The 19,699-nt window shown below is 55.5% G+C and overlaps 1 protein-coding gene across 1 annotated transcript in view; it reads left to right on the plus strand.

The window, feature by feature from the left end:
- Nucleotides 1-1,498: 1,498 nt before the first annotated feature.
- Nucleotides 1,499-19,699, plus strand: part of SEC24D (SEC24 homolog D, COPII coat complex component) — a 66,124-nt gene continuing 47,923 nt past the window's right edge. The window contains exons 1-7 of the mRNA XM_036241490.1: nt 1,499-1,534; nt 4,400-4,558; nt 11,345-11,471; nt 13,680-13,828; nt 15,110-15,382; nt 15,668-15,795; nt 19,035-19,146. Of these exons, the coding sequence (XP_036097383.1) occupies nt 4,441-4,558; nt 11,345-11,471; nt 13,680-13,828; nt 15,110-15,382; nt 15,668-15,795; nt 19,035-19,146 (907 nt within the window). The 5' untranslated portion in view covers nt 1,499-1,534; nt 4,400-4,440. The remainder of the gene's footprint in view (nt 1,535-4,399; nt 4,559-11,344; nt 11,472-13,679; nt 13,829-15,109; nt 15,383-15,667; nt 15,796-19,034; nt 19,147-19,699) is intronic.

Below are 19,699 nucleotides of genomic sequence, written 5' to 3' on the forward strand. Positions count from 1 at the left end.
GTTATCACATGATGTTCCTGTTTCCAAGCGACTGCTCCTACATTGTGACATAGCTGAGATGTGGCAACTTTGTTGCTCCTACAAACTGTATTCCTTCAGCACAGGCCAGAGCTCCCTACACGCCATCAAACGTGTTCATCGTGCGGACAATATAAGAAACACATCTCGAACAAAATTTTCATTGTGGATTTTCGAACCTGACCAGTGTTGAAGCCGGATGTAGGCAGGGCATCACACCTTAGACACTTACCAAAGGAGAGCGGGGCAGGGACCTGTGGTCTCCTCCACGCTGGGACAACCCAGAATGCCTGCAGAGCTCATGTAGCATTTCAGCTGCAGCGTCGTTCCCATGTTAAGTTTCACCTGAGGCATTTCATCTTAAGGGGGTTTGTCAAGTAGCTTACATTTTTCTTGGAGCCCAGAAGAAAGTATATATTTAAACAAAACACTGGTCTGGTTCTACTTTTGTAAGTTTGGTCCAAATGGTAGCTATACCAAACCTAGGGTTGGCTGAAGGCCTTTGGGGGGGGAGGGGGTTGGGGGGGGCAGATGGTCCTGAAAAGCTGGAGAGGGGTAAGTCTGGAGAGGGGTAAGTCCGGGTCTCATACAGGTGACCTTGCTTTCTCAGCTCTCAGGACAGTGAGCTAAACGCCCGAGGTGGTACATGGGGAAATCCCCGTTGGGGGGTGGGCTCAGCCATCCTACTTCAGACAGGGAACACATGGACATCCGTCGAAGGAAAACACAGAAGTCTAGCCGTCCCAGCTCGAGACGGCTCTTCCCATACTTTTCCGCCGGGACATTTTTTCTCCCGGTTCTCACGTTGCCAGGCTGCTTGCTCTGCAGTGCACGGCGGACCACGGCCTCCGTCTGTGTACAGGCGCCAGGTAGCCCTAGACTGCGAGCTGTGGTCGGCATCGCGTGCCTCCCGGAGGGGCCGCGCAGCCCTGCGACCGCTCCAGTGCGCGGAGTGAGCGAGCGAAGGAACCTCAGGGCGCGCTCCCTCCGCCCTGCGGGCTCCCCGGGGAAAACGTTGCGCTGATTTAGCAACAGAAACAAACAAACCAGACAGGAAAGGGAAAAAGAGAAAAAAGGGAGGACCGGCGGCGGATGCGCCGAGCGGCTCAGCGGGAGGCCCCGCCCCGCCTCAGCCCCGCCCCCGGGCCGCTCGACCCCGCTCCCGGGCCGCTCGACCCCGCCCCAGTCCCGCCCCGGCCCGTTCGGCCCCGCCCCTCCCCCGCCCCCGGCCCTCTCGGCCCCGCCCCCGGGCCGCTCGATCCCGCCCCCGGCCCGCTCGGCCCCGCCCCCGCCCCGCTCGGCCCCGCCCCGGCCCGCCCCGTGGGCGTCTGCGCGCGTGCGCCGGCGGGAGCGCGGCCCTGGCGGCGGCCGGCGCCGGGAGCGCGGCCGGGAGTTTTGACGTGGCAGTTGCCAGCCGGGCTGAAGTCCGCGCGCCGCGAGCCTGTGAGGAACCCGCCGGGGCGGCGCGGCGCGAGCAGCGGGAGCCGGGCAGCGGTCGCAGGGCCGGCAGCGGCAGGTACGGCGGGTCCGGGCGGGACCCCCGGCGCGGCCGGGGTGGGCGCCGCTGGAGGGGCGCGGGCGGGGACCCCGGCCCAGCCGCAGCTTAGGACGGGGCTGCGGGCGTGGGCGCTCCCGGCCCCGGCCGAGTGCGGGACGGAGCGGCGGGGACGGAGTGGGGGTCCGCTGGGGGTCCGGATCGCCGGCCGCCCCGGGCACGGGTGCCGGGAAGCTCCGCAGGGGCAGCGCCTGGGCTTCGCCGCGCCGCCGGGACGCGGTCCGCACGCGAGCGCGCTGCGGGCCGGGCGGTCGCCGCGCGAGCTGTCGAGTCCGGGACCCGCGCCCCGGCTGCGCTGCCCCGCCGGCGCCTGCCAGGTGGCGCCCTGCCCGGGCCGCGCGGCCGAGGGGCTGCGGGGAGCGGGCGGGCGGGCGCCGAGGAAGTTCGACGTGGCCGCCGCGCGCGAGGGAGCGGGCTCCTCCCGGGGCGCCGGGCGCACCCCCCCTTCGGCGGCGCGGAGGGTGTGCCCGCCGGCCTCCCACTCGCCCGGCTGCTGCCACGTCTCCCTCGCGGCGGGAGGGGCCGCCCGCGACCGCAGCCCAGGCTCCGTGCGCCTCTCCCGGCCGCCCCGGGCTTTCGGGACTCCACTCGGTGGCATTAATTTTGGAAACTTGTCGAACATGAAAACGAAACCGGACGAAGAACCATCTCCTGAAGGTAGATCTGGTTGGTGCAAGGCTTAGTAGGTGTCACCCATCTTTCACTTCCACGGCGATCTTCATGCAACCGGGGCAGTATCTTCATGCAACCGGGGCAGGATCTTCATGCAACCGGGGCAGGATCTTCATGCACCCGGGACAGGGATCTTCATGCACCCGGGACAGGGATCTTCATGCACCCGGGGCAGGATCTTCATGCACCCGGGGCAGGATCTTCATGCACCCGGGGCAGGATCTTCATGCACCCGGGGCAGGATCTTCATGCACCCGGGGCAGGATCTTCATGCACCCGGGGCAGGATCTTCATGCACCCGGGGCAGGGATCTTCATGCACCCGGGGCAGGGATCTTCATGCACCCGGGGCAGGATCTTCATGCACCCGGGGCAGGGATCTTCATGCAACCGGGGCAGGATCTTCATGCAACTTCATGCAACCGGGGCAGAGATCTTCATGCAACTTCATGCAACCGGGGCAGGATCTTCATGCAACTTCATGCAACGGAGCAGGGATCTTCATGCAACTTCATGCAACCGGGGCAGGGATCTTCATGCAACTTCATGCAACCGGGGCAGGGATCTTCATGCAACTTCATGCAACGGAGCAGGGATCTTCATGCAATCGGGGCAGGATCTTCATGCAACCGGGGCAGGATCTTCATGCAACCGGGGCAGGATCTTCATGCACCCGGGGCAGGGATCTTCATGCAATCGGGGCAGGATCTTCATGCAACCGGGGCAGGGATCTTCATGCAACTGGGGCAGGATCTTCATGCAACCGGGGCAGGGATCTTCATGCAACTGGGGCAGGGATCTTCATGCACCCGGGACAGGGATCTTCATGCACCCGGGGCAGGGATCTTCATGCACCCGGGGCAGGATCTTCATGCAACCGCGGCAGGGATCTTCATGCAACCTGGACAGGGAGAGCGAGCCCGTGCGGGGCGAGGCGCGGGAGGGCTGCGGGGGACGCTCTGTAGCTGGAGAGGCCCAGGGAGGCTCCTCGGCTCTTCACCAGACACACAGCGGCCAATTTCGAGGGAAAACCCACCCAGAGCTTTTTCTGTCTCGCAACATTTCTTAAGAAGACTCAGTTCTGGGCCAGTGCCTCTTACTTTGTGAAACCTGGAAACATGGAAAATTTTAGCCAGATGATGCTTGTTTTGTGAATGGACTCAAGATGGACCTATTGTATTTGTGAGCGTGTGTGTGGCCGTGTGCGCCTGCCTAAACACACATGAAATCGCGCGTTTCTCTTGGTTCCTGAAATACATGTGCATATGTTTCTAGAGGTGTGACATTTAAATCAGAAACAGTCTGTCATCTTTGCCTGCGAAGCCACTGGCAACTCTCAGACGGTTGTTGGCAGTCTATGACTCATGAGTCCACGATCAGCTTCTTTATCTTATGCTGTGTTCGTTGGACTATTGATTTCTCCCTGCCCTAACTGCCTGATTAAAATGACTAATTAGGCCTTGGCCAGTTTGGCTCAGTAGTTAGAGTGACAGCCCTCGGACCAAAGAGTCACGGTTTGATTCCAGTCAAGGGCACGTACCTCGGTTGCGGTTCCATCCCCGGCTCTGGTTGGGGTTGTGCGGAAGGCAACCAATCAATGTCTCTCTCACATTGGTACTTCTCTCTCTCTCTCTCTCTCTCCCTCCCTCTCTCCCACTCCATCTGAAACTCAATGGAAAAATATCCTTAGGTGAGAATTTTTTTAAAAATTACTAGTTAGGATAGCACTATAGAAACACAAGTCACAAAACATCTGCTTGCTGTATGCTGGTCGGTCAGGTGAGCACCCGGCCATTGCCAGTGCTGTGCTCTGTGCTGAAATGGCCACGAAGCCAGGGGCACAGAAAGAGAGATACGCCTACGACAGACTGTCTGTGGAGCACGTCGGTCTTCCAGTGGAAAGGCGTTGGCAGCTGTTCGGATTCTGTGCCTGAGACTTGCCCGGGACTATAGACGTGTGTTCTTGAATTCTGTGGAGAGATGGCCAGCGCTCCTCAGGGGATAACGGTGTGAGATGGTGTACAACCTGAAGATGTCGCGTGTACCTGATGATTGTTCCTTTCCTCAAACCAGCAGGAACAGTTAACAGCACTTAGATTTTTTAATAGCATTGACTCAGCTCCTCTGCTTGACAACATTTTCTCTTCTGTTACAGGGTCCTTCTGTAGAACTTTCTCTTGGAATGATATTTTCATAATGAGTCAACAAGGTTACGTGGCGACACCCCCCTATTCTCAGTCCCAGTCTGGCATGGGCCTTTCTTCGCCGCATTACGGCCACTACGGAGACCCCGCTCACACGGCTGCTCCACCAGGTAAAGCGCACAGCGCTGGCTTGTGTGTGATGGTGACCTCTCAGCTCGGAGGCACTCGAGCTCCTAAGAGCGGCTTTGGGCGCGCAGGACGGCCACTGCTGCAGTGGCTTAGCTTGTAGGGTCACCTGGAAGGGGCTCTCAGGGAAGGAGCCTGTGTCATCAGCTGGCTACTGCCTGGAATACAATGACGAGTTTGGTTTTAAATGTAGAGTTAAAGAAGCTTCCTGAGTGTTTTATTTTAGACTTGCTCTTGCTTTTGATCATTAGTGTGATGTTATAAATACCCAATAAAAAACAAATTTTAGCCCTGGCTGGTTTGGCTCAGGGGTTGGAGCGTCGGCCTGCGGTCCAGAGAGACCCGGGTTCGGTTCCCACTAAGGGCATGTACCTCGGTTGCAGTTTGTCCCCGGCCCTGGTTGGTCGTGCGGGTGGCAGCCACTCGATGTGTCCCTTCACGTCGATGTTTCTCTCTCTCTCTCCCTCCTGCTCTATCTGAACAAAAAATGGAAAAATGTCCTCGGGTGAGGATAAAAAACAAACAAACAAATTTTATATCTATATCCATTTATCTATGCTAAAGTGAGTTCAGCAATAATATTGTAAAATCAATTTTGATAATGGGAAAATATCATTAGATTTGCACACTGAAGATTACTCAATGATAATAGCAAGATAAACATGCCCTTGCCTTGAAATTATTATTGAACAATATCGGTTGCTTCGAAATGTGGTACCCAGCAGGGAATTTTGGCTTTAGGGACAGAAGTGAGGGGAAAAGGAGTAATTGAGTGGGACTTCCATACCTCTGGTGGCATTGACACCTGGACCACCTCCCTTTATCAGGGGCATGCTCTGAGAGACCAGGCTTTGGAGTCAGGAGCGAGGCTAAGAGTAGCTTGTTTCAGGGCTGATGGTCCCAAATTCCCTGGAAATATTTATATGAGACAGTTCCTGGGGCTTCTGAGAGAAGGCTGAGGAATTCAGCATGACCCCTCGGTGGGACTGGCCGTGTATAAACCAGTGAGTGGTCCTGGGGCGCAGTGGGCCTGACTCAGACCTGGGGGTCCAGGCGGTGCTGCGAGCGACAGCAGGGCCAGCGTGTGGCATCGCGAGGGCCGGGGAGCCCTGCACAGAGCCACGGAGCCCCACACACAGCTGGCTGCGGAGGGTCCGCTGGGACGGAATTTCCTGTGGAAAGCCCCCTTAGGATTGAGTCCACCTCTGATTTTTAAAAATCTCCAGATGAGGCATCTTTGTCTTGTCCAGGACCAGCCCTCCTCGTAACATTCATAGTCTTGTCTCTCTGGAGCCTTTGGGAACCATTAACCCATCTCTCTCAAGTTTCTCTCTGTCTGGTGGTTCATTACCCCTCAGATTTGTGTATAATGATAATTGTATAAGTTACTTTTTGTACTCACCATGTATCAAAAACTGGTCCTAAAAACTTTACGTGTATTATCTTATGTAATGTTCATATAATGCTATGCAGTAAATAATTAGCCCTATTTCGCAGGTAAGAAAACGGAGTTTCTGGCAGACTGTGGCTTGTCCAAGGTCACAGAGCGGGCAGTGCAGCCAGGACCCGCCCAGGGCCCTCCAGGGCGCAGTAACAAACTGCAGCGCACACCTAGGCGTGCCGTGCAGCGGTACCCTTCTGCCCTCCCTCCGAAGCCATTTCCTTAAACTCTCCACCCTTCCTCCAGTCCCTGTGGGCTCAGTGTCATCTCCACTGCATAGCTGGGCCTCATCCACTGTCCCCTTCTCCCACCAGGTCATCGGTGGCCTCTGATCCCGGGGTGCGGTAGACACTGTCCTGTCCACTTTTGAATCTGATACTGTTTATTGCTTTTGTTCACAACCCTCTTCTCTTGTGGTTTCAGTGACACTATCCCTTGGTACCTTTCTTGGTGGCTTTCCGGATGTGTCTGTCTAAGGAAGCCCCCTTCGTCTACATGACCGTCAAGCGTTGCTGTTTCTCCTTCTTGTTCTAGCTTCACCCTCCTTCCTCTTGCTCTGGGTTGTCCCCTGAACACTCATTCCACGTGAAGAGCTGTCTCTCAGATCTGTTTCTTCAGCTCACAGGTCTGTCCTGTGCTCCGCACCATATTTTCAGTTGCCCACCTGTTGACATAGGCATACACACTCCTCATGTCCAAAACAATTCACAATTTTTAAAATAAAACCCACTTTTTTTGGCATTCTATATCTCATTCATTGGCAGCATCTTTCATTCATTCAAATTAGAAACTTTCACTATTAAACAAACAAAAAAAATCCCTTCCCTTTACCTTCTCCAGCCCAGTCTCCCAGAGTCTTCTGGGTAACTGTGAACATCTTTCCCACCTGCTTTCTCCTCTCTGGCCTCTGCCACTCTTCCCGGGCAGCCCTCCATCCCTCGCCTGGATTGTTAGCCATCACCTTCTCCCCAGCACTGCCTTTCTTCCAACTGCCCAGTCCTGGGCTGCAGGGACATTATGCCAAGTCCATTTCCAACTTCCCTGCGCTTCAAACCTGGTGCGGCTTCCCATGGCGCGATTCCCCTGGACGCTCCCCGGGCCTTCACTGGCTTACGCTTTCTTCAGGTCAGCTCACCTGCCCCACCCCCACACCTGTCACTCCGGTGACCCTGAGCTGTTGGTCACTTGGAGGCCGGTTTGCACGTGTGCCCCGACTTCTGCCCACAGCCCTTCCTCCAGCGTATTCGTGAACCCTCTGCCACTCTCATTTCTCCTGACACCTGTGCGTCCTGCCATTTCCCGTGTTGCATGGTACAGACGGGCCTGGTGCAGAGCGCGCCCATTAGCCGCGTGTCCAGTGAGGGAGGGAGGGGCAAGCTGCCGCCCTCCCCAGCAAACCATGTGTCCCCCCCTCCCTGCTTCCGCTCGTCCGGATGCAGTCCTCAGGCGGTGCCGGGCTGGCAGGCTGCACGCACCTCTCTGTAAACTGGGGTGTTTCATGAGGTGAGCGTCTTCAGGTAGCCTGGCCTTTCTGGTCCCTTTCCTGTCTGGGTGATGCTTTGTTGGTTTCTGGCAGACGCAGGGGCCTGGTTGTGGCTTCTCTCAGACGTGCCTGCGTCTGTGCCTTGTGTGATGCCAGTGCTCGGGGGTGCCCCACGGAACACGTGCTGAGAGAACACTCTGCCGTGACGATGTCATGATGAGCACGGCACACCTGACCTCAGTCCTGTACACCTGCTGGGGGGGCGTGCATTCCGTGGGCTGGCGGTGACCGCGCAGGGAGCCCCGCCACCAGGGAGCGGAGGGTGTGGGGAGCACGGCAGGGGCGCCCGGCCAAGGCGTGGGGGTGAAGGGAGCCTGGGGGGAATAACCTGAAAGAGGAGAGTTGGCCAGGTGGCTTTCTGGGCGGGGCTTGGCCCCGAGGGGACCTGCGGGAGGGTCCGTGTGCCCGGGAGCCGAGTGGAGCGGTGAGGGGAGCCTGGGGTGGAAGTGGGGCCGTCTGCAGGCTCGCTTCGGGGTTATTTTCAGGGCAGCGGGTGCCTGGAAGCACTCTAGGGTGGGAAGGGGCAGGGCCTGTGTGTGTTCCGGGAGTTTCCCTCCACGATGGAAGGTGAGGCGGCGGCGGCTGGGCAGCTGCTCTGGGGAGCAGCTTTCTCATCCTCGGCACCTTCGACACGTGGGCGCCCCGATGTGCGCTGCACGGCATTCGGCCGCATCCCTGGCGTCGACCCACCAGATGCCAGTGCTCACCTTCCACTCGCCACCCTCAGCTGTGGCGTCCAAAGACCCTAGACGTTGCGAATGTCCCTTCGGGGCAGACCACCCTGGTTGAGGACGGCTGGTCGGGAAGCTGAGGGGCAAGAGCTGCGAGTGTCCTGAGGCCAGACTCGGGCTCGGGCTGTGGGGCCTCATTTCGAGAGTCTTCTGGGGGTGCCGCCCGCACAGGGTCGTGCCAGGCGGGCTTTGCCTGTGTCAGGGAGCTTCTCTTGACTTATTCTAGATGCACGTTCTTTCACTGATGGTGTTTACTTTGGGCGTTGGTTTGTCAGACCCAGGGCCAAATCCAAGCCTTTTCTGTGATGTTTTAGTCGCGTTTCTTTGCTGATGACAGAAACTACTCTCACAGAAGGGATTTGTTAACTGGCATTAAAAGCTTCGAGAATATTAGAGGGAGCCAGAGAACTAGGCTTGACACCCCCACTGGACTAGTCCATCAGCAGCCCTGCCTCTGTCCCCAGAACCTCATCCCTGCCCGGGCCAGGACCCCAGAGCTGTGTGGCTTTGCTGAGTTTAGAACACCTGACAACACAGTTTGCAGGGAGTCTGGGAAAAGGAGACTCCGTCTCTCCTGCTCGGGACTGTTACACAGAGAGGCCAGGCAGGGAGGAACTGAGTTGGTCGTGACTGAGCTGTCTGTGCCGTCTGCCCCGTGTGAAAGGCTGGGCCGTGATGTTGACATTTCTTTCGGCATAAGCATCTTTAGTTCTTCTGTGTGATCTGATTTTCCTTTCCCGTTAAAATATTCAGACTGCTGTATAAAGAACCTGATTGCTCTTTATCTCTGACCACTTCTAAATGCTAGTAACGTGGCCAGGGGAAGACTGTGTCTTTGTAGATAACACTGATACTGACTGCCCTTTTGCCCTGAGGATCAAGTCCAAACAGCACACAGGACTTTGCAGTCTGACCCCAGCCAACCTGGACAACCTCTGCTCGGGCTCTTCCCCAGCCCTGCAGGAGCCTTCTGCCAGTTCCAGTCACGCCTCCGTCTCCTGCTTCTGCTCCAGCTCTGCTTCTGCCTGGGTCTCTGCTCATCCTTCGCGATCTCCCTCCGCGGTCCTTCCTCCGGACCTGGGAGAGTTGGTGGTCCGTCTGCACAGAGCAGTCCCCACCTCCCTGGCTGTTGGTTTGTGTGGGCGGCTTCTCTGAGCACAGGGCCTCAGGCACCCCGCATATGTGCCTGGCAGGAAGGAGGTTCTGTTCTCGCTGCAGAGCTGATTTCTGAAATTCAAGGGAAAGAACCATTAGTGAGACTGGTGTGTAACACAGTTCTGCTTAAGTGTAAGAGAACTGGCTTGTCTTGGTTCTTTTTTGGTTATGATTTTGTTTTTAGAAACAAGTTTATTGACCTGTGCAGAGCGCACACACGGGAGCACCCAGAATGAGTGAAGTCCGAGAACTGATTTTTGATTCTCTAGACACATGAGTGAGGGTTGTTGATGAAATTGCTGTTTACTTCCTTCCTTATTCAAGGCATGAGAATATCTTTGGTTTCTTGCAGTGCACGTAATTAGTCACTGTCTTCGTGTTGTGAATTTTCTACTCCTGTCCAAAATGATGTTTTAAAAATGAAAATACAAGTGTGCATATACTTATGGTATATATGTGTTGTTAGAATATAAATACTTGAAAAAAGGAGGGCAGGGGCCTGGCCAGGGGAGAGGACCTTGGGATTTGTTTATGTGCCAGGCACTGTTCTGGATGCTCTCAGAATGGTCCTCAGAGACGGGAACAGTACTCCCGGCAGTGGTCACATCCAGGTGTTGAAGAAGTGAAGTGTCTCAGCAGGATCACAGCAGCTAAGTGCTGGGGAGGCACCCAGGCCGTCTGTGACTGCAGGCCTCATGTTGTTCTCATTAGCTGGGGTGGGGGTTTAGGACTTTATATAAAAAGGTGGTATTATGTAAAAATGGTTTTATTCTAGGTATATGGAAAATTGTAACTAAACCTGTGACTATAAGGTTAATATAAAATTTTCTTAAGTTTGAGGAATCCTGTTTCAGGAGAAGGAAGTTCTGTAGAAGCTTGGTGTTCGGTACAGAGTCCTGCCCTTCACGGGCTGTCTCCTCCAGGGGACCCAGCGTCTGAAAGCTCCCGAGCGTCCTGGGATGACGACATCAGGGACTTCCCCAGCGACCGCAAGGTCTGGGGTGAGCTTGCTGGAGGGAGCGACCAGAAGAAAGACGATGCTGAGTGTGAGACACCACCATGAGCTCAAACGCAGGCGTGCGGCCCGGGACGTGGCTGGTGGCGGGGCCGGGGCGGGGCGCAGAACGAGCTCGGCAGTGGGGAGCAGGTACAAGCTGTGTGCTGCTTCTATTTAAAGAGCTGGGGGGGGGTTCTCCAGGTTCTGGTGTTGAGGCGAAACAGGTCCTCAGGGACAAACTGCGTGCCCAGAGCACGTGCCTGCGAGTGCGCCCGCGGCCCCCTCCTGGGCCGGGTCCCGGAGAAGAGAGGAAGTGTCTGCGGACAGGCCCGAGGAGAAACTCGAAGGATCTCGAGCTGTGAAGAGCTCTGTGAATGGACGTGTGACTGGCCCAGGGCACCTGGCATCACCGTGACCACGCGAGGACCTGAGCGGTCGGCCCGCAGCTGCTGGTCACCCGGGGTTTGGTCCTGGGCGCTGGCTTCTCTGCTGTTCTCGTAGCTCACACAGGCTTTTTCGGAGACTTCTTCCGTAGTCCGAGTCAGGACGCTTCGTGTCTTCCACTGTTTCCAGGCCGATTCCTGGCGTCCACTTGGCACCTTCCATCGCGTGTCCAGCGCTTGGCGTGACGGCCTTCCCTCAGGGCGCTGCCACCAGGCGCAGACGCTGTTGCTTCCGTTTGCGTTCCGTTCAGTGGCGACGGGATTCCTTTCCTTTCTGCTCTGTCATTACAGTGGTCAAATGACTGTGCCTGAGCCTCGCACTGGCAGGCCTGTGATGGTTGAGGACAACTTGTCCCAGCCCATTTCTCCCCGCCCCTCCCAGTGTGCGTTTCCCACCTGGCGTCTTGGGTCTAGTCTCTGCACTTGCGTCCTCTTCTGAATCTATGCCCTTCCCTTGCAGGTATGATGAAGCCAGCAGGGCCTTTGGGGGCTGTGCCCGGGGGCATGTTGCCTCAGGGCCCCCCACCTCCTGGGCCCCATCAGTTTGGCCCGAATGGATCTCACGCGCAGGGCCATCCTCCCCAGAGGTGAGTAAGATAGGTCCCAGCCCTCATTTGATTAGTCCCCTTAGCATCGTCTCACAAATCGCTTCTAAGGTGCGTATATATTGATTGAAAGTGTCACCTCCTGATCTGCCTCATCCTTTGTTTGTTTGTGTGTTTTTCAGTCCTTACCTGAGAATATTTTTCCGTTTATTATCAGATAGAGTGTGAGGGAGGGAGAGAGGGAAACATCGATGTGAGAGTGACACATCAACTGGTCGCCTCCTGCACGACCCGACCAGGGCTAGGGAACGGACCACAACAGAGGTACGTGCCCTTGACTGGAATCGAACCCGTGACTCATTGGTCTGCGGGCCGACACTCTAACCGCTGAGCCAAACCAGCCAGGGCGTGGCCTCATCCTTGAAAGGATCTAGTAGAAACCTTCCCTAGGATACAGAGCTTTTTGAGAAGTTAGGAGGGAAAAGCAGTGGTTATGTTATCTTACTTTAGAGTTTTGTATGGACCTCTCGTTGCTCAGATGTCTGTGGCCGGTACTCCCAGTACAGTTGTAAATCCCTAGTCACGTGATTCCCACGGAGTCGAGCGCAGTGCCAGCAGGTGCTGGGCACGTGTTTAAGAATTAAATCAAACGTGGCCCGTGGGAGAGAGTGGATTTGCTGTCCACAGAGGGACCCCTGAGGGGCAGGGTGAGGATCGGCAAGTTGGAGGCAGCCTGGAGAAGCCGAGGCCTGAGGGGTGACGCTCACAGCCCTGCAGCCCCTGGGGACTGTCCCCTGGGAAGGGAGCCACGTCCCCCTGCCCTGCTGAAGACTCATTCTTGTTTGTCCGGTGAGGTGCTCCTGTGAGGAGCTGGTGCCCAGGAGGCAGGTCTACGTGGGGGTTTCTCCAGGCATCGCCAGAGGCTGCTGTTTCTCAGCTTTCTTTCCCAGGGTGTGAGGCTGCAGGGTTGGGGTCTGGGAGGAGGACCCCTAGTGTGAACCTGGACCCTGTTGATGGTGAAGCCATTTAGCCACCAGGTCGAGGAACCCACAGTCCTTGCTAGTGGGAGATCGCCCTGGGGTTTCGAAACCGTCCATGAATCCTCTCGCTGGGCTTTGCGAGGCTGACAGTTCCTGGCTCCTGTTAGTCCCGAGAACTTTCGCAGGTGAAGTGGTAGCTGTGAGGGGCGGCGGAGGGAAATACCGGAAATAGGATGAGTCTAAGTCATTTGCATGTGACTGTGGCCTGAGGAAGGATCAGGGTCAAAGGGCAGACCTGGGACCTGCCCTGTGGCCCCTGGTGGGGCCAGGAGGGGGAGCAGAAAGGCTGAGGCCAAGAAGCCTCTTCGGGTGGAAGCAGTAACTCGCTGTGTGATGCTGGTGACGCTCCTGGGCCTCTGGGCCTTGTTCTCATCTTGTAACGTGAGGAAATGGAATTCTCAGTCCAGAGGAGGGGGAAGACCTGGAAAAATGCACTCGGGAACTGCCAAGCATCTTTTTTTCATAAGAAATACAGACATTCAACAGCTGCTGTGCAGTTAAGAGGAGGCTGGGTCACTGGTGTCAGCCAGGATAGGTTCTGCCCACTGGTGTCGCCTGCGTTAGGTTCCTCAGGAGTCAGTGGACCACGGACTTGGCATCAGGCAGACCGAGCGTGTGGCTGTGAGCTCAGCACAGTGTCCGGGCACGCTGCTACTCCTGGCTCAGGCGGTGACCTCTGCGGCTCACGCTCCTCCCGCTGGAGCAGCAGTCTGGGCTGGGGTGCGGAGGGTGCGCGAAGAGCAGGGCGCCATGGTGGCAGCAGCTGTCAGTCCTGTTCCCACTGGTGGAGACGGTTTCCTCTGCGGCCGCCCTCCCCATGGCTCAGGCCAGCCCCTCGGTCAGCTCCAGTTAGGAACCGCTGTGACTGTGGTTCCCAGCCACGCACCCGCAGACGGCGACCCTTTCCCCCCCCAGTCCCCTGCTTCAGCTTGAATTGTGAATGCAGATGGGGTGAAACATTCAAAGTCAGGGAGACGTCTAGTGTTCATGTTAAGCCTCTGTGGTTATCAGGATGATGCTATGTGATTCACTTTGAGCTCACCTCGAGAACATTAAAGACTCAGCATAAATATGTCATTGCTCAGCATAAATATGTCCTTTCCCTAGAGCCCACTAGAGGGGCTTATTTAATTTGACAAGTTATTGATGTTCGTCGCATGTCATTTGCATATGAAACTGTGATATTGTCTAACACCCTTCTTTCTCCCAGATTTCCAGGTCCTCCACCTGCCAACAGTGCGGCGCCCTCCTATGCTCCATATCCCCCTGCCACACAGTCGTCGTATCCAAGTCCCATGCCCACTGCATCCATCTCCCAGCTGGGCAGTCAGCTCGACGCCATGCACGTCAACAGCTATGGTAACCCTGCACGGGAGCGCTCTTTGTCTGCCTGGTGTCGTGAGCGCTGTTAATGAGAAGGGTTCCTTCCTTTCCAGAGCAGAGTGACTCTGGCCCAGCGTACGAGGCAGTGCTGTGGACATTCTGTCTTGTCTGTCCGTGTCGCGTACGGCTGCGCTTGCTCTTCCCTGGTCGTGCCGCCCTCTATCCCAGGGTCACTGACGGACCCCAGCACGCCCCCCATTCAGTTCTAGCACAACAGGAAGCAAGACGGTGACGATGTGACTCGTGGACAGCAGGGCCGTGAGATTATTCCAAGGAGCATGAGGGCGGTTCTGACCTTGTGTTTTCCTTGGGGCCTGGAGAAGAAACAGAAGAGCCCGTTCCATGGAGCGTTTTGATCCTGCACTTAGGTCGTGGGCGGAATGGGCTCGGGCTCGGGCAGCGCGGCCGGGACAGGAGAGAAAGCCGTCAGGGCTGAGTCACCTCCCCGCGGCGCTGGGCGTTCCGGCCCGAGGGCTCCTCCGCAGCGACTCTTCCGAGGTGTCTCCGTGCTCAGAGTTAGTGCAGAATTATCAGTAAAACAACGAGACGAGAACCCTCAGAATATTTCTGTTTGAAAAAATTATTATTGTTAATATATTTTTGTTACAGATGTTTCTACTTTTCCCCCATTGACGCCCTCCTCTCACTCCCCGCCCGCCCCGCCCACAGCGCTATTGCCCGTGTCCCCGGTTACGCATGCGTGCATTTGAGTTTTCTTACCTCTTGATTCCAAAATGGACAAGTCTCCAAGGAAGCAACTCCATTTCACATAATCAGATAAAGGAAAAAATAATCTGGCTTTACAGCTATTTCAGTAGTTGGAGAGCTTGCTAGTGTCCCTGCCCCCACCTGATCACGGAAGGCGCAGGATGCAAATAACTTGCTAACTCTCGGTTACCACAATAATGCCTGTTACGTAATAACATTTTCTTCTGTGTGACTCTAGATTTTGTATCAGATACAATTCCTTAATTAATGGCATGTATCATATAAAGTTATTGCAACTGAGTTAAAATTCACCCTAATTTTCTCACTAAAATTACTAATGTTTTTACTCTTTAAAGCTTTTCCAGTATAAAATGTCCCACGTAGCATTTGTATCACTTTCTGAATGAAGGTTTCATCTTGTGGCGGAAAAGAAGGGTCTGGTTGTAAGGTGCTCCCTGGCTTTACGTCAGGAGTGTCCCAGTAGTGTCCTTGGCAGGAGTGGGGAGTAAGAATGTGGTGTTTGGGTGACTGGTCTTCTTTCTCACACAGGTTCGGGCGTGGCTCCCCCTGGCCAGGGGCCCCCGGGTTCCCTGTCGGCACCCTCGTGCCAAGGCCCCCCACGACCGCCACAGCCATCCATTTTGCAGCCTGGGTCTCAGGTCCTCCCGCCACCACCCACTGCACTGAATGGCCCTGGTGCACCACCCTTGCCCCCAGCACACAGGCAGGATGGGCTTCCCGGTCCGGCTCCTTTGAATGCCCAGCTGCAGCCCCCGCCTCTTCCGGGACAGACCCTGGGCACCGGATACCCCCTGCAGCAGGGTAGGATGGGCAGAGCTAGCAGGGCCTGGGTACCTGGGGCCGCCCCTGCTGGAAATCCGCTTTGTTCCTGTTCCTGGGCCCTGTCCCCCACCTTTATTAAGGAAGGGCACTTTGTGAACAGTGGGGCAGCGCACAGAAAGGGTGCTGGGTGGTCACGCGGGGCTCCCTGCCCGGGGGAAGGGGTGGGAAACGCAGCAGGCCTGGCCGGACAGCGTGACCTTGTCCGTGAGCCCCACATCTGGATCTGGGTTGTAGTCATCTCTTCGTAAACTTCTTTCCAAACAGGCAGCTATGGGCCGCAGATGCCAGGAGGGCAGCTCGCATACCCAGGAGGCTTCCCTGGAGGGCCTGCGCAGATGGCAGGGCCCGCGCAGCCCCCGCGGAGGCTGGATCCGGACTCTGTGCCCAGCCCAGTAAGTGCCCTTCTCACTCCTCAGCCCTCCTCCAAAGGATCACTCTGCTCATCGCTCCCCGAGTCTCCAGGGCCTGGCAGCTGCCCACGCGCTGCGGCCCAAGCCCAGCAGCCAGCTCGCAGCGAAGGCTCCCTCCTCCTTACGTGGCAGGCAGGCTCTCCGGGGGGAAGCAGCCCGTGTAGAGTGTTACTTGCTAGTCGGGGAATTTGCAGTAGCTGCTGATGCTCATATCGGCGTGTATTGGCAGTACTATTGGTGTTCAGTGAGTCATTGGTAGTAAGAGTGTATCCTGTATAAACATGCTATCTTAACGAACAAAAGGACCGTTTCAGTAAGAATAAGATCCCCATGGAGAGTGAAAGTACAGAGTATATTGCGTTTCGCATATTAAAGTACAGAATTGTTGCCCCTCTGGTGTGGCTCAGTGGGTTGAGCGTTGCTCCATGAACTGCAAGGTCCTGGTTCGATTCCCTGTCAGGCCACGTGCCTCGGTTGTGTGCTCGATCCCCAGTAGGGGGCGCTCAGGAGGCAGCCGATCGATGTCTCTCTCTCACATCGATGTTTCTATCTCTATCTCCCTTCCTCTCTCAAAAAATCAATAAAAACATATTTTAAAAAATGAAAATAAAATACAAAATTGTTTAATATAGAATTGGAGCCGTAATGTAACTCCTCCACTCCCGTGGAGGTCGCTGTGGGGGCTCTATTAGTCAGCTTTCGCTGGGTTCGTCTGCAGAACCCACAGCCCCAACCCCACAGGCACTTGCTGTCACCTAACTCCCCTGTGGGCTGCTGTCGCTGCAGTGTAGCCCGTGCCCTGGTCCAGAATGCAGGCTGAAGGGACACCCGTCGGGATGTGTCACTGTATGATGGAGAAAAGGAAGAACGCTGTGCAGGGGGCAGCAGCTCTCAGCTTCCACTCCAGCGATGCCCCCAGGATGCCCTCCGCTTCAGCTGGCAGCCGTTAGCGGTCCATGTTCTCAGCTGTACCCAGACCCCCGAGTCCAGACCTTTGTGGGCTGGAGTCTGTGACTTCAGGCTCACTGATGTTCGTAATGTGTGAGACGCATCTTCCTGAGTAATTCTGTTATCGTGGCTTTAAATAAGAACACGGATATTCCTAGTCAAGACCGTTCCCGAAACCAGGTTCTAACCCCATTCTTCCAGTTCCTCGGCCAAAAGTTGAGTCTCTGTCACACACCTCACAGTCCTTTGGCTAATTCTTTTGACCCTGGCCCCGTCCTGGTGCCCCTGATGTCCCAGCCTCCCCCTCCTCCACCTGGTCACTGGCAGAGCCTCCTGTTGCCCAGCGCGGGGCACGTAGTAGGCACTCCCATGCTTGTCGATCGAATGTGTGAATATCAACAAGAAAAGCAGTAGCAGTATATGCTGCGATTCATCCTAGACATTAAAATACACACATAAAAGGAATACAATAGCAATACCAGGTGGAGCCTGTTTATGTTCCTATCGCCAAAGGAACATGCTTTTGTTAACTAAATAAATTCTCCCTTCTGGCTAGAAAGGTGAAAATCGTGTTCACTGAACTCCCATTACGGTCTGAGCTAGTGCTCGCCACCACAGCCCTTTGGATGGTGCTCGTGTCCAGCTTTGGAACGTGAGGGCCTCCTGGGACTCTCCCTCCTCTCCTGTGGCTGCAGGAGGCTGCCCAGACCTGAGCTGGCTTGTCCCCTCTCAGGTTCACATCGCTCTGCCCTCGGCAGGCTGTCTGCCCCAGACACCTTCTCTCCTGCACCTCCCTGCCCCTTGGTCATTTATCTCAAGAGAATCTTTCTTTTTCCTCTTTCCTGATTCTGTTGTAGTGACCCAAGTGTCATATTTGACACTGCATTGGTGAAATGATGACAATAAATGGTGATAATATAAAATCTATTCCAACTTTTTTGTTGTTTAGTCCTCACCTGAGGCTTTTCTCACCACTGATTTTTAGAGAGAGTGGGGGGGAGGGGGGAGGGGGAGATCAATCGGCTGCCTCTCCTGCAACCACATAAATGCCCTTGACTGGGAATCAAACCCATGACCCTTCGGTCCAAAGGCTGACGCTCTAACCACTGAACCAATCCGGCCAGGGCTCTCTTCCAGTTTGGAATGAGCCAGGTTGTGATCACCCATAGAATGTGATTATAGTGTCTGACTGCCACGCTTGCTTCTTGGCTCTGCTCTGTGCTTTACAGTCATTATGTTTGGAGCATGTTCTAGATCTTTCATTTAATTAGAATCCACGTTCTTTGATTTGAATTGGAGAGGCAGGATGTGTATATTTAAACCAGTGTCTGGTGCGCCATCAAACCGATGACGTCAGTGCCAGCCGGGCCTGGAGGGGCGCGATGTGAGGGCCGTGGACAGGGCAGCATTTCAGAGTGTGGGGAAGAGGGTTTATTATTGTGAACAGTGTCTTTAGGAACAAAGACTGCGTGTCTCCCAAAGCTGCTCTCGATTTGACTGTCACCTCGTTTCTCCATTTCCCCCTTTGCCTGACCCCTGTCTCTTTCCTCCGATGACAGCAGGAGGGCAGGGGGAGGGGAGGGGAGGAGAATTCTCAGGGTTCCCGCTGGCTCCACACTGCTACATCCTGCTGTTCCTTCATCCCGAAGCCACTACAACAGACAGTATCTCTCGATTTTTCATCAATCAGTGTTTTCTTAGAGAAACGTCATATGTTTCCAAATGAAATGACACAACTCAGGGACATGTGTTCCCTTCTGACATGTGTACTGTGGGGGCCCCATCTGGAACACTGAGCTGTTTGTCTCACGTGCGAGAGTGGGGTGTGTGGGCGCTTGTGTAGGGAGAACAGGATGCTGACAACCAAGCGGGGTTTGAGGAGGAAGTTAGGACTTGTTTAGGTTGTAAGTTGTAAATCATTTCTTCTAAATCCAATCATTTTTAGAGTTTTCTTTGAAAAAGTCATTTTCAATTTATTTTCCTACCAGAGTTTTAAAAAATGCTTAGCTATGGTCCCAATAAACAAATTGAAAAAACAAAGTTCTCTGAAGGGCTGGGTCAGAGCTCAGGGTATTAGGAACAGAATTTGGAAGCGACTAGTCTAAAACTGTGAGCGTAAGCGGTGGTGAGACGCACGGCGTGCTGGTCCAGCAACAGTCCGCTCCGAAGTGAGCCGAGGGGTAGAAGGTGCTGCTCTCACATGTGACTGGCGAGAGGGAGGAAGAGTGCGGAGCAGACCTGACTTCAACTCGCTCTTGCTGTCTTCTTACCAGATCCAGGTGATTGAGAGTGACCGGGCCGCCAGAGGGGGCCAGCTGTACTCCACCAGCGCCAGAGGCCAGGTCCCTCCCCTGGTCACCACAGACTGCGTGATACATGATCAAGGTACTTACTCTCAGCACTCGTTTTGATTGAGGTCTTAAGATTTTGCATTATTATTTTTAAGCCCATGCACTGATCTGGGGAACCGTTTTATAGTTAATACCATAAATACTTGTCTGCATGTCCGCCGAGCACTGACGGGACAGGGGCTCCGGTCTGGCCACATCATTCCACGTGTGACTCGAGCTGTACTAAAGCTCTCCAAGACCGTTTCCCCAGACAGCTCACCAGGGGTGCACAGTGAGAACCAATCATAGCACACAGAAAGCACTGGGCACAAAGCGTCACACATAAGTTTGCCGTTTGTCACTCAAGCACAGACAGGGACTGTCAGCAAAGTGTCGAGTTGCTGGTGAGGCGCAACGGGGTGTCAGTCTCAGGAGGCTCTCCTCGGCGGTGGGTGTCCTAGCCCGGCCCTCGTGTTACCTTGTTCACTGCCCTGGGACCTCACCCGCAAACAGTGCCCTGTTGTTTACGGCCAGGTAAAGTGCACCCTGATAAGGCTGGACAGCTCAGTTCCTAATGCACTGTGTGGCCGGGCCTCGCGCTCAGCCCT

This window comes from Molossus molossus, unplaced genomic scaffold (assembly GCF_014108415.1).
Source record: "Molossus molossus isolate mMolMol1 unplaced genomic scaffold, mMolMol1.p scaffold_m16_p_4, whole genome shotgun sequence".
NCBI classification, from domain to species: domain Eukaryota; kingdom Metazoa; phylum Chordata; class Mammalia; order Chiroptera; family Molossidae; genus Molossus; species Molossus molossus.